Source organism: Molothrus ater, chromosome 6 (genome assembly GCF_012460135.2).
Source record: "Molothrus ater isolate BHLD 08-10-18 breed brown headed cowbird chromosome 6, BPBGC_Mater_1.1, whole genome shotgun sequence".
NCBI classification, from domain to species: Eukaryota; Metazoa; Chordata; class Aves; order Passeriformes; family Icteridae; genus Molothrus; species Molothrus ater.
This window is the reverse complement of record NC_050483.2, coordinates 1,532,414-1,546,981: the sequence shown is the minus strand read 5'-3', so window position 1 is coordinate 1,546,981 and position 14,568 is coordinate 1,532,414. Positions and strand designations below refer to the sequence as shown.

The 14,568-nt window shown below is 40.1% G+C and overlaps 1 protein-coding gene across 1 annotated transcript in view; it reads right to left on the bottom strand.

Annotated features, from left to right (window-relative positions):
- Nucleotides 1–14,568, bottom strand: part of LUZP2 (leucine zipper protein 2) — a 147,914-nt gene that overhangs the window by 30,772 nt on the left and 102,574 nt on the right. The window contains exons 8-9 of the mRNA XM_036384310.2: nt 7,768–7,842; nt 1,336–1,503 (exon numbers count right to left, since the gene is read on the bottom strand). Coding sequence (XP_036240203.1) covers nt 1,336–1,503; nt 7,768–7,842 — 243 coding nt within the window. The remainder of the gene's footprint in view (nt 1–1,335; nt 1,504–7,767; nt 7,843–14,568) is intronic.

Sequence of the window (14,568 nt, the reverse complement as noted above, 5' to 3'; positions counted from 1 at the left end):
GGAGACCCCAAATCCAAAGGCTCTGACCCTAGACCAGTGTTAAACAGAGACAAACTGTCTAGCTGGCCCTTATCCTTCAGTACTTCTCTCATGACAGAGGCATGAACACTTCCAACCTGAAGAAAAGGACAATAAGAGCAAGATAAACAATTCTACAGCCACATTAATTAGGAACAACATGCTCCTGAGATCCCAGAGAGCTGCTCAGCCTGCATTACCTACAAAAGAAAAGTCTGCCATCCTGTAGAACACAGATCCAGGAGCTTAATCTAAATGGACACTATCATACCCATGTGCTGCTGCTAATAATTAATACGGTGCTTTTTTTCCAGAGGTAATAATTTTTGGGAATGATGGTTTCTTCCTGCAAATCAGTTATTAATAAACCAGCAATCATAATTTTAAGAGTAGTGATGTGATATCCAGTTTTATAATTACATTCTGCTTTCTGAAATTGTATTTTAATTACACATAGAAAGATTACTAATTTTGGCTTCAGCCTATGCACTAACAGTAAATACCAACAGCTGCAATATATAAATTGCAAATGGCTATGAGTTAGCAATTCCTATTTTTATTTCAGTTTTGTAATGAAAGGAGGACATTGAAGTGTCCTTCAGTCATTCTTCTGTAAAACTTCCTTTTCACTGAAATTACAGATTTCTTCTAGATCTATCTATTCAATCAGCTGAATTCAGGAGCAAAATGCAACACTGGAGATGAAAATTACTAGGACAGTTGTTAATCAGTGTGAATCCTGACTGTATTATAATGTTTGAATTTACTGGCTCAAACCAGTTTTCATCTTTTTCTTTCTTCATGCTTTCTCTGAAACTGCCCTTTTCATCTTGCAAGACTGGAATATTCCCTATTGTCAAGTTCATTGATCCATTTTGGCAATTTTGATTTGGGTGTCCCAGATTATTTTATGGTTTTTGATATAATTTTTTTCTACTGAAAGAAACCATGATAAGCAATCCCATATTACTGTTTAGTGCTGTATTACCACAAACTCACTTTCAGTGCCTGACAGGTAAATGATCCTATGAATCAGCACCCTCATTTATTTTAAATGCAATTCCATCTTCACTGTAGATCTGTCACGCAGACATGACCTATTTACCAAGTGATAGAATTTTGTTACTCAGTAAAATGTAGCTGCTTCCTCACTACAAAACCAATTTACTGACATCAGAAACAGTCTTAGAATGATCCTCAAAATTTGTTGTAATCTTCCAATGAATTTTAAATCCTCCTTAGTTTCCGTTTGATGGTCTTACAGGACAAACTTTCAAAGATGTTAAAATAAAATCCCAACCAAGAGTGAAATCATACCTTGGTGCTTGTCACTTGAAATGGGACTTTGGAGCCCTTTGTGTTTGAGGAAGTAGTCAGCTTCACAGCTGGTTTTGGAGGGATTAGGTTCATGGTGGGCGGCTGGTGGCGCAGAACAGAAGACAGGCAAAGCTGCACAGTCTCCTTCAGAGCTTTCAGCTGGGACTCCTGGGGAAAATAAGAAACCATCACTTCTCTAGGATGTGCTATGGTTAACGCAATGGCTTACTTTCTCTATCTCTATTCAACTAAACACTTATGAGTAGCTGCTGCTTTTTCTTACTGATGGAAGAAACTAAGACTGTCCAAAGCAGTATTTTTATGTGATTAGGTTAAATTAGATACCAAACTGCCTAGGAGGTCACTGCACTCTCTTCCCATCCCTTCAAGCAGTTTTATCCACATTGATTATTACAAATAATACTTAAATATAATTTTTTTTAAAAGAAAAATACAATTTACTAAATATCATACAGTTTCCAGCCTTTTATGCATAATATCTACAGAGAAGTCATAACTATTGCAAGACACAGACTTTGCATGGAGTTTTGTCTATAACATTTCTAATAATTGGTATTTTTCCATTTTATAGATAGATTATAGTCCAACTAAAATGGCTTCCCTTACATGGGCATATTATACTTTTGCACTATGCAGTAAAAAAACATAGGTCTTTTTAACAGTTAAAAATGTATTTGTCCACACCCACTACTGTCCATAAAGCCAAAAGAAAGTTCTAACTGGTGAAGTGCTTGTGACTCATGTTAGAACATTTGTATTTTACTCCCAGAAATATTAATGGAAATAGAAGTCTGTAATTTAAATAAGCTGAGAGAGCAAGAATGAGATAACTACAGCAGTGAGGAAATAATATTTTAAATCTTTATTTCATCAAAGCAAGACGCGTCAAATGTTAGCCATTGAGGTAACTTCTTACATTCACTTCAGGGGGAGCGAGCAGCATTTGACATTAAAAAAACACCTAATTTCTAGGTTTTTTTCATTTTATTAAAAATGCACCTGTAAATACAGAATATGTTCACATTTCAATCATCAAAGATTTTTTTAAAGGTACATAAATCAAGGTATACCACGGCAAAAGCTGGTGGAAAACATATATATATATATGGTGGAAAATGTGTATATAACATTACACACTCCATAAAAAATAAGTAAAATATTACATACAAAATAAAAATATTTCATAGTCATATTAATCCTAAGCAATGGCATACAGAAAGTTTTAGTTTATTTTCTTAGCAAATATTTTTGAGAACATGACAAATATTTTGTTTTACATCAGATAAACTTCCCCTGAACTGAAAGCAGGGAATGTATCTCTTAACTGGAAAAAACTGAGTGTTTCTTAAAAAAACAAAGCCAGTTAGTAGAGTGTATTTCAATAGTAGGACAAAAGGCAACCATAGAAAGACCATTAATGCAAAGCACAACAGGGAAAATTAAAGAAATAGGAGATGGAATATGTTATGACCTGCCCCTTAAGGCAAGTCAGTAACTCAGGTTCCTGTTAATAGATCCCTGGGGCAGATTAGAGTGAAAAAACACAGAATTATTTGTGTTTTATATGTTTTATTTTAGAAAAATTTGGTTGCAATGGAAAGCAAATATCTAAGTGTTTTGGTTATTACCTACAGCAACATATCAATATGAAAGCACAGAAATAACACTGGGAAGGGAAGTGTGAAAAAGAAGGAAAGAAGGAAGGAAGTGGCAGAAGGAAAAGACAGAAAGAAAGAAAGATGGAAGGAGGGAGGGAGGGAGGGAGGGAAGGAGGAAGGAAGGAAGGGGCGGAAGGAAGTGGCGGAAGTGGCGGAATGAAGTGGCGGAAGGAAGGGGCGGAAGGAAGCGGCGTAAAGAAGTGGCATAAGGAAGGGGCGGAAGGAAGTGGCGGAAGGAAGTGGCGGAAGTGGCGGAAGGAAGTGGCGGAATGAAGTGGCGGAAGGAAGGGGCGGAAGGAAGTGGCGGAATGAAGCGGCGTAAGGAAGGGGCGGAAGGAAGTGGTGGAAGGAAGTGGCGGAAGTGGCGGAAGGAAGTGGCGGAAGGAAGGAAGGAAGTGGTGGAAGGAAGTGGCGGAAGGAAGGAAGGAAGGAAGTGGCGGAAGGAAGTGGCGGAAGGAAGGAAGTGGCGGAAGGAAGTGGCGGAAGGAAGGAAGGAAGGAAGGAAGTGGAGGAAGGAAGTGGTGGAAGGAAGGAAGTGGCGGAAGGAAGGAAGTGGCGGAAGGAAGTGGCGGAAGGAAGGAAGTGGTGGAAGGAAGTGGCGGAAGGAAGTGGCGGAAGTGGCGGAAGTGGCGGAAGTGGCGGAAGTGGCGGAAGTGGCGGAAGTGGCGGAAGTGGCGGAAGGAAGGAAGGAAGGAAGGAAGGAAGGAAGGAAGGAAGGAAGGAAGGAAGGAAGGAAGGAAGGAAGGAAGGAAGGAAGGAAGGAAAAGAAAGAAAGAAAGAGGAAGGATAAAAGTAAAAAGATATCACCACTCATGGATCCAGTTATGAGACTTGATCGTTGCAATTTTGATGTCCATTGGTCAAAGTGAAATTCGTGGTCTTGTTTCCTTGGAGATGAGGCAAAGCCCACAGAACACTGAGTTCAATGTTTAGGCTTATGTGGGAGTGCCCAGGGTACCTCTCCTGAGGGAGCAGTTTACCCTGTCTGGTGCAACATTATGGATAATGGAAGGTCCCAGAAAGAGTCTGGGGACACTCTGGGCGTCTTTGATGGTTTATTACACGTTCTAAGACATGACAGCTGCCTCTCACATCAGCATAGTTGAGCCAATTATGCCCCATCAGAAGGGATGAATTCCCTCGAGCCCACTGAATGTCCCATGGGAATGTGACTGTCCCCATACCTTCCCTGGGGAGAGAAGTTTTACAACTGAGACAATCATTCACAGAATTCACAGAATGACTGGGTTGGAAGAGACCTTCAAGATCATCCAGTCCAACCCATGGCCCAACACCTCAACTAAACCCTGGCACCCAGTGTCAATTCCAGGCTTTGTTTAAACACATTCAGGGATGGAGACTCCACCAACACCCTGGGCAGCCATTCCAGCACTTTATCACCTTTTCTGAAAAAAAATTTCTAATATCCAACTTTTATTTCCCTTGGTGCAGCTTGAGACTGTGTCCTCTCATCCTGTCAGCGCTGCCTGGAGAAAGAGCCCAAGGGCAGCTGAGCACAGGCACCTTTCAGGGAGCTGTAGAGAGTGATGAGGGCACCCCTGAGTCTCCTTTTCTCCAGGCTGAGCACCCCCAGCTCCCTCAGGGGTTCCTCACAGGGTTTGTGTTCCCAGCCCCTCTCCAGCCTTATTGTCCCCTCTGGACGTGCTCAGTGTCCCAAGGTCCTTCCCAAACCGAAAGGCCAGAGCTGGACACAGCACTCCAGGTGTGCCCTCAGCAGTGCCAAGTACAGGGGCAGAATGACCTCCCTGCTCCTGCTGGCCACACCATTCCTGATCCAGGCCAGGAGCCATAGGCCTTCTTGGCCACCAGGGCACATTGCTGGCTCATATTCAACCAGCTGTCAGCAGCACCCCCAGGTCCCTTTGTGCCTGGGCACTGTCCAGCCTGAGCACCATCCCCAGCCTATGACACTGCAGGGGGTTACTGTGGCCAAAATGCAGGACTGGGCACTTGGACTCATTAAACTTCATCCTATTGGACTCTGCCCATCCCTCCAACTGTTCTAGGTATCTCTGCAGGGCCCTCCTACCTTCCAGCAGATGGACACATATTCCCAGCTTAGTAAAGTCTGCAAATTTACTAATGAAAGACTCATCCCCTCATCCATGTCGTCTATAAAAATATTAAATAGAGCTGGCCCCAGCACAGAGCCCTGAGGGACACCCCTGATGCCTGGCTGCCAGCTGGATGCAGCACCATTCACCATCACTCTCTGAGCCCAGCACAGAGTGCTCCTGTTCCAGCCCTGGGCTGCAGCTTCTCCAGGAATGTGCTGTGGGAGACAGTGTCAAAGGCCTTGCTGGAGTCTGAACAGACACATCCACAGCCTTTCCTGCATCCACTGCTCATAAAAGGAGACCAGGTTGGTCAAACACAACCTATCCTTCCTCAACCCCTGCTGGCTGGCTCTGATCCCCTGGCCATCCTGTAAGTGCTGGGTGATGACACTCACTATAAACTGTTCCATAATCATACCTGGTACTGAGGTCAGGCTGACCAGTCTAAATTACCAGGATCCTCCTTCCCACCCTTGTTGTGAGTGGGGGTCATATTGGGCAGCTCCCAGTCATCTGAAACCTCACCAGTGAGCCAGGACTGTTGGTAAATGATGGAGACTGGCTTGGCAAGCTCAGCTGCCAGCTCCCTCATCACCCTGGGGTGGATCCCATCTGCTCCCAGGGATCTATGAACATCCAAGCATCTCAGTAGTTCTCTGACTGCCTCCTCCTGGATAACAGGGGGCCCATTCTGCTCCGTGACACCATCTACCAGCCCAGAGGACAGCTGTCCTGAAGGGAAGTCGTCTTCTCACCAAAGACTGAGGCAAAGTTGGCATTAGGCACCTCTGCCTTCTCCTCTTCTGCAGTTACTAAGTTCCCTCCCACATCTAATAAAGAACAAAGGTTGTTCTTACCCTTCCTTTTACCACTGATATATTTGTAAAAACATTTTTTATTATCCTTTACAGAAGTCGCCATTTTAAGTTTGAACTGAGCTTTGGCCTCCCTAATTTTTTTCCTACGTGCTCTAGCAACCCCCTTAAAAACTTCCTGAGAAACCTAATCCTCCTTCCAGAGATGATACATCCTCCTTTCATTCCTAAGTTCCCCCAAAACATCCTTGCCCATCCATTTATCCATTTGACTCAGGGGCCCTTTAATTTCTAATTGGCAGCAGAAGATACCAGCATACTTCTTTTCAATGTAACATGTCTTTAATTCTAACTTTTCAAGTCAGTGACTGCACAGACAGCATAAATCACCATTTGTTATGGTTAAATGGGCAGAGGTAGCAGACTGTCTAATTTTGCATGATGATATGGACTCAGTCAATCTATTCTGATATGACCTTAATGCTTCCTGCAGATTGCACCCATCTGAAATCATTCTCCTCTCATCCAGAAATTTCTCTGGATAATTTCTCATCCTCTCATTTCTTAATCCTGCCATCCAGTGCTCATTCTTCCTTGGCTGCAGCCATTCCAATTTTGCCAATCCGAAGGTAAAAGAAGAACAAGTAAATTTGTTTCCATCCTGTGCACAGCATAATTCAATATTGACTTTGCTGATAGGAGATTTTATAAATGAACATCATGAAAGCACAGGTGAAGGAAACACTTTTGGAACCAGGGATGTAATTTGACAAAGTTCTCTATAATCTTGCATAGATGTGATTGTGGCCAAAATAGGCAGCTTACTGGCCAAAATACTGCCCACATATGATGCATGTCTTCATATTTCCCTGATCTATTTGTACTCCTATCACATGGCTAGATCCACAGAATCATCGAGACTGGAAGAGACCTTTAAGACCATCTGTCAACACAGCACCATTTTAATCACCCCTAAACCCAAGTGCCACATCCAGATGCCTCTTGAACACGTCTAGAGATGGTACCACTACCACCTTCCTTGGCAGCTTATTCCAATGCCTAACCACTTCTGCAGTGAAAATAAAATTTATTATTTCTAATCTCCCCTGGCACTACTTAAGGTAATTTCCTCTCATCCTTTCACTTGAGACATGGCAGAAGAAACCACCCTGTGCCTCACGATGGTTTCCTTTCAGCCAGCTGCAGAGAGCAATGAGCATGAGCCTCATCTCCTTCAGACCAAACAACACCAGCTCCCTCAGATGCTCCTCAGAAAACGTTTTCTAGGCCCTTCACCAGCTTCACTGCCCTTCTCTGAACCCATTCCAGCACTAAAATGTCATTTCTTAAGTGAGTGGCCCAAAACTGAATACTATGTGAGGTGTGGCCTTACCAGTTCTGAGTACAGGGGGACAATCACTTTCCTAGTCCTACTGGCCACACTATGCTTGGAATTTGGGACCTGGTAATACAAAATTTGTAAGCATTCTAAGGGTCCATGGTGGGAAATAGAAAACTGCTCTAGTGTAAATAAACTTATGACAGACACTAAGTCTATTGTCAGCACAAACTATAGTTCAATAAATATCTGAATCTACTAAAAATCAGTGCAAAATTTTTTGGGCCACTTTTTTTTTTTTTTTCTAATTTGGCCATCCTCTTCTTAAATAACTTTGCAGATGTATTTAACTTGATGTATCATAATTAGTTCCACCAATTTCAGTAGCATCACTCTCAGGTACAATTGAGATGCAACTTAGTATGCATCTAAATAATTGCATGGCTTTCATTTGTTTTTGTCAAATTACACCAAAACATCCCCAGCTGACACAGGTAAACACATTACATGACATTTCTTACTTTGTCAAGGGCTGCGCTTTCCAATTTGTCTTTTGCAACTGATAGTTTTTGCTCCAGATCTGTTAGCTGTTGTGCCTGTGGGAATCAAGAAAAAAAAAAAAAAACCTGATGCAATCTCCAATGCATTTTTTCATGTGAGAGAGCAGAGAACAGAAATTTTACAAGTAATATATATGGGTTGGGTCAGATTTGCTTTTCCCAAGGGAAGAAAAAAATTATGGTCAAAAGTGCTCCATTGATGTGAATGCAAGTTTGCAATAATTCAATGTCAATAGCAAAATTAATTCCATACTATAAAATATTTATTATTATGCCTTAATATCCTTCTGGAAAATTCAAGGTATTCAAATGTCTTTTAATAATTTTATTCATTTGTCTGACTTCTGAGTGCAATTTGAACATTATCTTGTAGTTTTAAACATTGAGATGCCAACATTAAGCTACTTGGGCATAAACAGACAAATTAGAAAACACCCAAACATTCTTGCATGCAGACACCTAATGAAATTATACTACCTACTAGTATACAAGGAGGTAACTCCAGATTTTTTTTCTCCATGTCTTTTCCTGGAAATGTAGAAGGAAAATTCTCAAGAATAGCTAACTATGCAACTACACAGCAGGAAAGCATTTTGGGAGACTTGTATTTAAAGTCAGGTCAGGCTAGTAGCCTGCATACTGAGTGGAAGGACTTCTGCCTTTATATAATGTATATGTCATTCATGGAGTGCAGGGGTTCAGAAGATGCTTTTAAATGTTCAGTAAATAAAGACAAATATTTTCTCTCTCTTTGCCTAGGAGGTGTATAAACCTAGCCTGTTCACTTGAAGGAAATACATTCTCTGCAAGAATTTTCTGTTTCAGGGAAGCAGATTCCTGCAGTTCTCAGCCTTGTCATTAAAAACACATTACTATGCAACCAAAAGCAATAAGGATTCTTTTCCTCTTGTACCTGCAAAAAAACCTAGCCTAGTCATTGTTTTCCCTGTTTGAAAAGGGAGCCATAGAGGACAATGGAGTAGCCACTTATCTTTTCTCTCTGAAATTCTGATTAAGTCAGTATACATTTTGTACATGCAGAATAATTGGATAAAATTCCCATTTCTCAGATAAAGAACTTCACATTTTTATTTCAACCCTATATTTGCAAGTGTATTTTCCCTAAACACCATTCCATGCTCCCAGGTTTCTGGAGTTCAATCCCAGCCAGAGATTTTTTCTTGACAGACTTTTCAAAATCTCCTGCACTCTGCTGACTGCAGCACAGCTTAGTGGATAGCCACACTGCATAAATGCTGTTTAGTGTAAATCCCATCAAGGTGGCTAATTTGGTTTCTGCTGGGGTAATGACAGTCCTTCCAGCACATGTCATAGATGAGGTGATGAGCTTAGGCAAGCCTGTATTCCTCAGCAGACAGCTCATGTGATGTTTATTAGCATTGGGCATAGGCTGTACTGCCAAATGAAATGTCAAAAGCCTGGAATTTGCAGTTCCCAACTCACGTAAAGGACTGTGTTGTTGTATTTTAAAACAGGATTAGGCATTTATCTCCAGATTTATCAGCAGAGTCACAATTTCATTAGTCAAAGCCAAACTTGCTTCAAAGGGGAAGCCAGCTGTTTGCTCACATGTGGGAAAGTCTCTTGTGGATTGCAGTCCCTAATTTACACTGGAACACATTCCTTACAGCTAACACCAGTCACTGTCACAACACACATATCAGACCACTGGTTTCAGCCTTTAGTCTGGCAACAGAGAATTCACTACAGAAATAATCCTTCCATTTTATCAGTTTGCAAAATTTAATTGGACTTATCACTGATTTACTAGAGAAAAAAATTACTAAGATATAAGAAATTGCTAGAATTCAGTAATTTTTTGGATTTTTTTTCCTAAATATTGGATACAATATCACTCACAATAAACATGGCCACAGACAATGTCTGAAAGACAGAACATTGACTCCATGTGATGTAGAGACACTTCTCATAGAACTAGACCAAGAAATTTCTCACACCATTAACATTTTTATATTGTTACTTATTAAATTATTTTTTCAGTACAGCTATACAAATTAATACATTCTCAGTCAAAGAGAATCAAGATTTGAAAAACTGTATAATTTCAATTGCCACTAAAAAGGAAATTACACAAAATATCAAATGACAAACGTGAGGCTAGGCTGGCCCCTGTGACAGTGTGCACTGCTGAGGAGTCAGAATCAGATGGAAGATGGCGAGGCCCACACAACAAGGCAATTTCTTCCTTCTAGCATCATCAGTATTACAGTTTAAATCAGTATTACAGTTTAAGTGGAAAGCCAGAGCTGCAGTTATGAATTAGAGGGTGTCTGGTTCCCCTCAATCCATGCATTAATTACATAGGCATCTGAAAGCCTGGGTAGGTGGCAGAAATCAGGCAGTGGTGGTTGGAAGTGACTCTGTCTTCCTTTCAGGGCAATGTCTGGTGCTATAAACACATGGAACTCAACGAAACTGCTTCCATATCAAAAATCAAGTTGGAGGAAAAGTACTTAAGTTCTTTAATAGATATTTTCTGTGACAAAGAATAACTCTATTGTAATAACACTGTTCACATACAGGAAAACATTTGTGGTTTATGGTGAAAAGTTACTCATCCAAAGAACAGGTTTCAAATATATTAGTGAAGGTTTTCTGAATGCATCATTTACCAAGACTTATTCTCATTTTTCATAATACTGTCCTATGTTGATGGACTAAAATTTTCTGTAATGCTCATGTATATTTATTTCATTTCACAGAATACTGAGCAAATAGCTCAGTGATATCAATCCACCTGACACCAGGGAAGAGTAAAATTCTGGCATTAAAAATGCATTTTGATGAACCATTCACTTGAAAGTAGTGATAGTTATTTACATCTCAGTACCAAATTTGCAGAATAATCTGATTTTCTGAAAGTTTTTGTCTCTCAAGGCTAAATTCATATTGCAATAGTTCCTGCTGCTGCAATTTAGGAGTTTTTTAGGGAGCCTAAATTAACTAATATGGCTTTGATACTGAGTAAAGAAAAGGATGAACACCAATAGGACTACTCAAGCCCAATTCTAATAAGCTGCAGAGAGTCCTTAAAAAACCAGACTGGAAGAACTAAAAAAGTAAAAATAAATTTAATACTTAAATTTCTCTTAAAACTTCTTATAGAATGATGTCCTTGACAGGAAACAGTGAAATAAATAAAAGCCTTCCAATGCCTAACAGGTGCCTACAGGAAAGCTGGAAAGGGACTTTTTACAAGGACATTGAGTGACAGGACAAGAGGCTTTAATCTGAAAGAGGATAGGTTTAGATTAGATGTTAGGCAGAAATATACTTTCTGTTCTATTCTTTAATGTGAGGAAGTTGAGGCATTGGCCCAGGCTGCCCAGAGAAGCTGTGGATGCTCCATCAGTGGAAGTGTTCAAGGCCAGGCTGGCTGGGGATTTGAGCAACCTGGTCTAGTGGAAGGTGCCACTGCACATGGCAGAGGGAGTTGAAATTAGATGGTGTTGAAGATCCCCAATGTCCTTACTGAAAAATATATATGATAACACCTTCTTGTATAAAGATATTCAAAAATTCCTGTCCTGTGTTTTTCAGCAGCAAGTTGAGTTTAGATCTTCAGGCCCCTCCTGTATTGTTAACATTACCATACTAATAATGATTATCTATAGCATCATGGCAACAACATACAAATGCTAGATATGACATTTGAAACAAGAATATTCACCAATAAAGAGATGCCAGTGTAAACACTGACATCTACTTTTGTCCTCATTTCTGTTGGGACAGAGTTAGTTTCTTCTCAGTAGCTGGTACACTGCTGTATTTTGGATTTGGGATGAGAATAATATTGGTCACACACTGATGTTTTGGTTGTGCTACATATTGTTTATTCTTTGTGTCTCATGCTCTGCTAGGGAAGAGGTGCAGGAAAAAAATACCAGAGCCATTACAAGGACCATTTTCAGTGCTGTTACCATGACACCACAATGGCCATCATGGGAACAGGAAGAAGAGACTTTTTAGAGAGCATTGTCATATATAAAGTCTTTGATAGTTTATCTCTCAAATCAATACGCTTAAAAATGCTACCCATTAAATGTACAACAACAGGAAAGTGTCCTCTTCCAGACTCTATTCAGTTGTTATGCAGCATGATGAAGTCACCCTGTAGCTTATAGAACTTATTATCCCTAATAATGTGTTGCAAGATCTCTGGAAAAAAAAATCCCTAATATTTTGCATGGCATTTATGTTTATAACTTGGTATTTTACAATAGCTTTTTTAGTTCAGTTGTGTCTTTCTTACACGGTTCTGGTAATTTTTCCAAGGGAGGCTGCACAAGACCCAGATGCTGAAGAAACACACGGGATGAATAAACACCCCACAGACTAAAGATCCTGTCTGAAAGCAAGGGAAATTGCATTATTCTCTCAGGGAAGCTGATACAACAGGCCAAAAAGGAAACTGCTCCCAGTTTTCCCTTATCATCTCCTTCAAAGACTGAACTACAGAAATTATATTTACCATTACAGGGGAATGTAAAAGCAGCAAGAAAGATAAGAGCATTCTTTCTGTGCTAGATACATGAATGCACAAATAAAGTTATAGGAAAGTGACACTGCTTTTTTTTTTTTTCCTTAGAAAGCTTTCTGCAAGGAAAATGGAAGTTTAATGGTACTTTGAACATAATGAAGAATGCATTAAAATCTGTTAAATGGACTAGTTTTTCAAATATGCAAAGTCAGCTGAATTCTGCAGCTGATAATTTTAATACGTGCAGATGCAAATCATGGGGGAAGTGGATGTACCTATGTGACATGGGGTGGTTTAGGATCAAGCCTAGTCACCAGCAGTATACAAATAAAACTGTGTTGGAAGGCCTGAAACTTGCATCTTCATATATGTGCCAGCACAAAAAGTACTTCTCTAAAAGATTATCACAAATTTAAAATACATAATAAATTATTACAAGCCAAGAAAGTAATCCTAATGTTTACACAAGTTCTCTGCCAAAGCAGGTCTTTGGTGGTTTTCTGCTTGTTTTTTACCTTTGTTTTTATTTTACTATTTTATCTCTTTCTTTGTATGTAATATGGAATCACATTGCCTTCATTAGAGAAATAAGTAATTTAAAATTCTGGGAAATCAGTTTACTGTGGCATGTAGTTAACTTTGCTAATAGAGAAGGAAACACACATGGCATCAGTTTTACTTCAGAGGGAGGAATGGTAAAGATATTTACCAAATCCAGTCAACATGATGCAAAAATAATTTCACATAGCTTCGTATTTGACTCTACCACAGCAAATTATTTAAATGATTTTCACATGTCAAATAATGAGGTAATTTTTTAGAACTAGGTGTTTCAAAGACTGTGGGAAATAGTCTTGACTCTGAATTTGCAATAGTCATATGGTCCTTAGTTCTTTAGAGGCCTTGAGCACTCACAGTACTTGAAACATTATTGAAGAGTGTAAGAGGACTGAAGGTAAATTACAGTTTGTGAAGCTGCACTTCAAAGAAACATGTGAGTTCAAGAGTATCATCATGGAAACAAGCTAAGTAAGGCACAGCAAAGATCGTCAAGTGAAGGCAGCAAGGTCCTCTACTACCCTCCCTCCTTCCTCCCTCTTCTGCCCATTGTTCCTCTCTCCCAGTCACGCCCATGCAATCCCTGCCTGCCTTCTGATGCCATTTCCATCTGCACACTCCTGTCTCTGCTGCTCCTGGTGCTGCTGATGCCCCTGATGCCAGCCATGCCCTAGCCCTGGCAGACCCCCTCTGGTTTAGCACAGTTACCTGGGCACCTGGTGCTTCTGAACACGTGGAGAAGCCTTGGGGACTGCCCAGGGCCAAGAGCAGAGCTTTATTCAGCACACACCCACCCTGACCTCAACCTTTCAGCAGGAACTGACCATGTCTGTGTACCCAGCTGGGTCCCACAGGCTTTGCTCCTCACAAAAAAGGTGCAAAGTTATAAACAATGGCACTCCTGGTAAATTCACCTACAGAATACATGTTAGCAGTTACCTGACTTGTTGTAAGCTAATGACTGTTAAGGTACTAAGTTGTTGTACTATTTGTTATAATAGCCAATCCTATTTGCTTGCTTATTTAAAGTTAAGTTCTACCATGGAACAAAGATTAAATACATTGTTAGGCCAGGTGCTGTTAGTTGCTACTCACATTTGAACTTTTTCTTGTTTTTCTAGGACTGCCTATCAAGACACTTTGTCTTAGAATTTGAACAAAAGGGAAAAGAGATGAAGTGGTAGATCAAATATGTCTGAACCTGTAGCACAAGCCTTAGAAAAAAGCAAAGATATTCTCAAACCATACCACTGAAGCATGGTCACCTTTTACATTTACAAGAGGAATTTCAGTAATACAAGGCACTTGTACAAACTGACATTGGAAATCATTGTTGGATTTATTTTTATTCCTATCTTATTACTATCATATATACATGTTTGGATTTCATGAACAAAAACCAAACTATTTTTAATTCTTTCCTATTTTAGTAAAACATGAGACTTTTTCCAGGGCAATATAGCCTAAAAATGGGAAGACAGTTAATGAAGGAGAAGTAATTTTAAAAAGAAGTGGTCTGTAATGCCTGAAACAAATTCAGACCTCAATTTAGCAAAGCACTTAAACTTAGAAGTACTTCACTGAATCAGGGGTTTAGGATGATAGTTTAAATTATTGCAACTCAGTAGTGTCATTCAGAACTAGTAAGTACCTACTTACAGAGGCAGTGATAAAATTAAGAA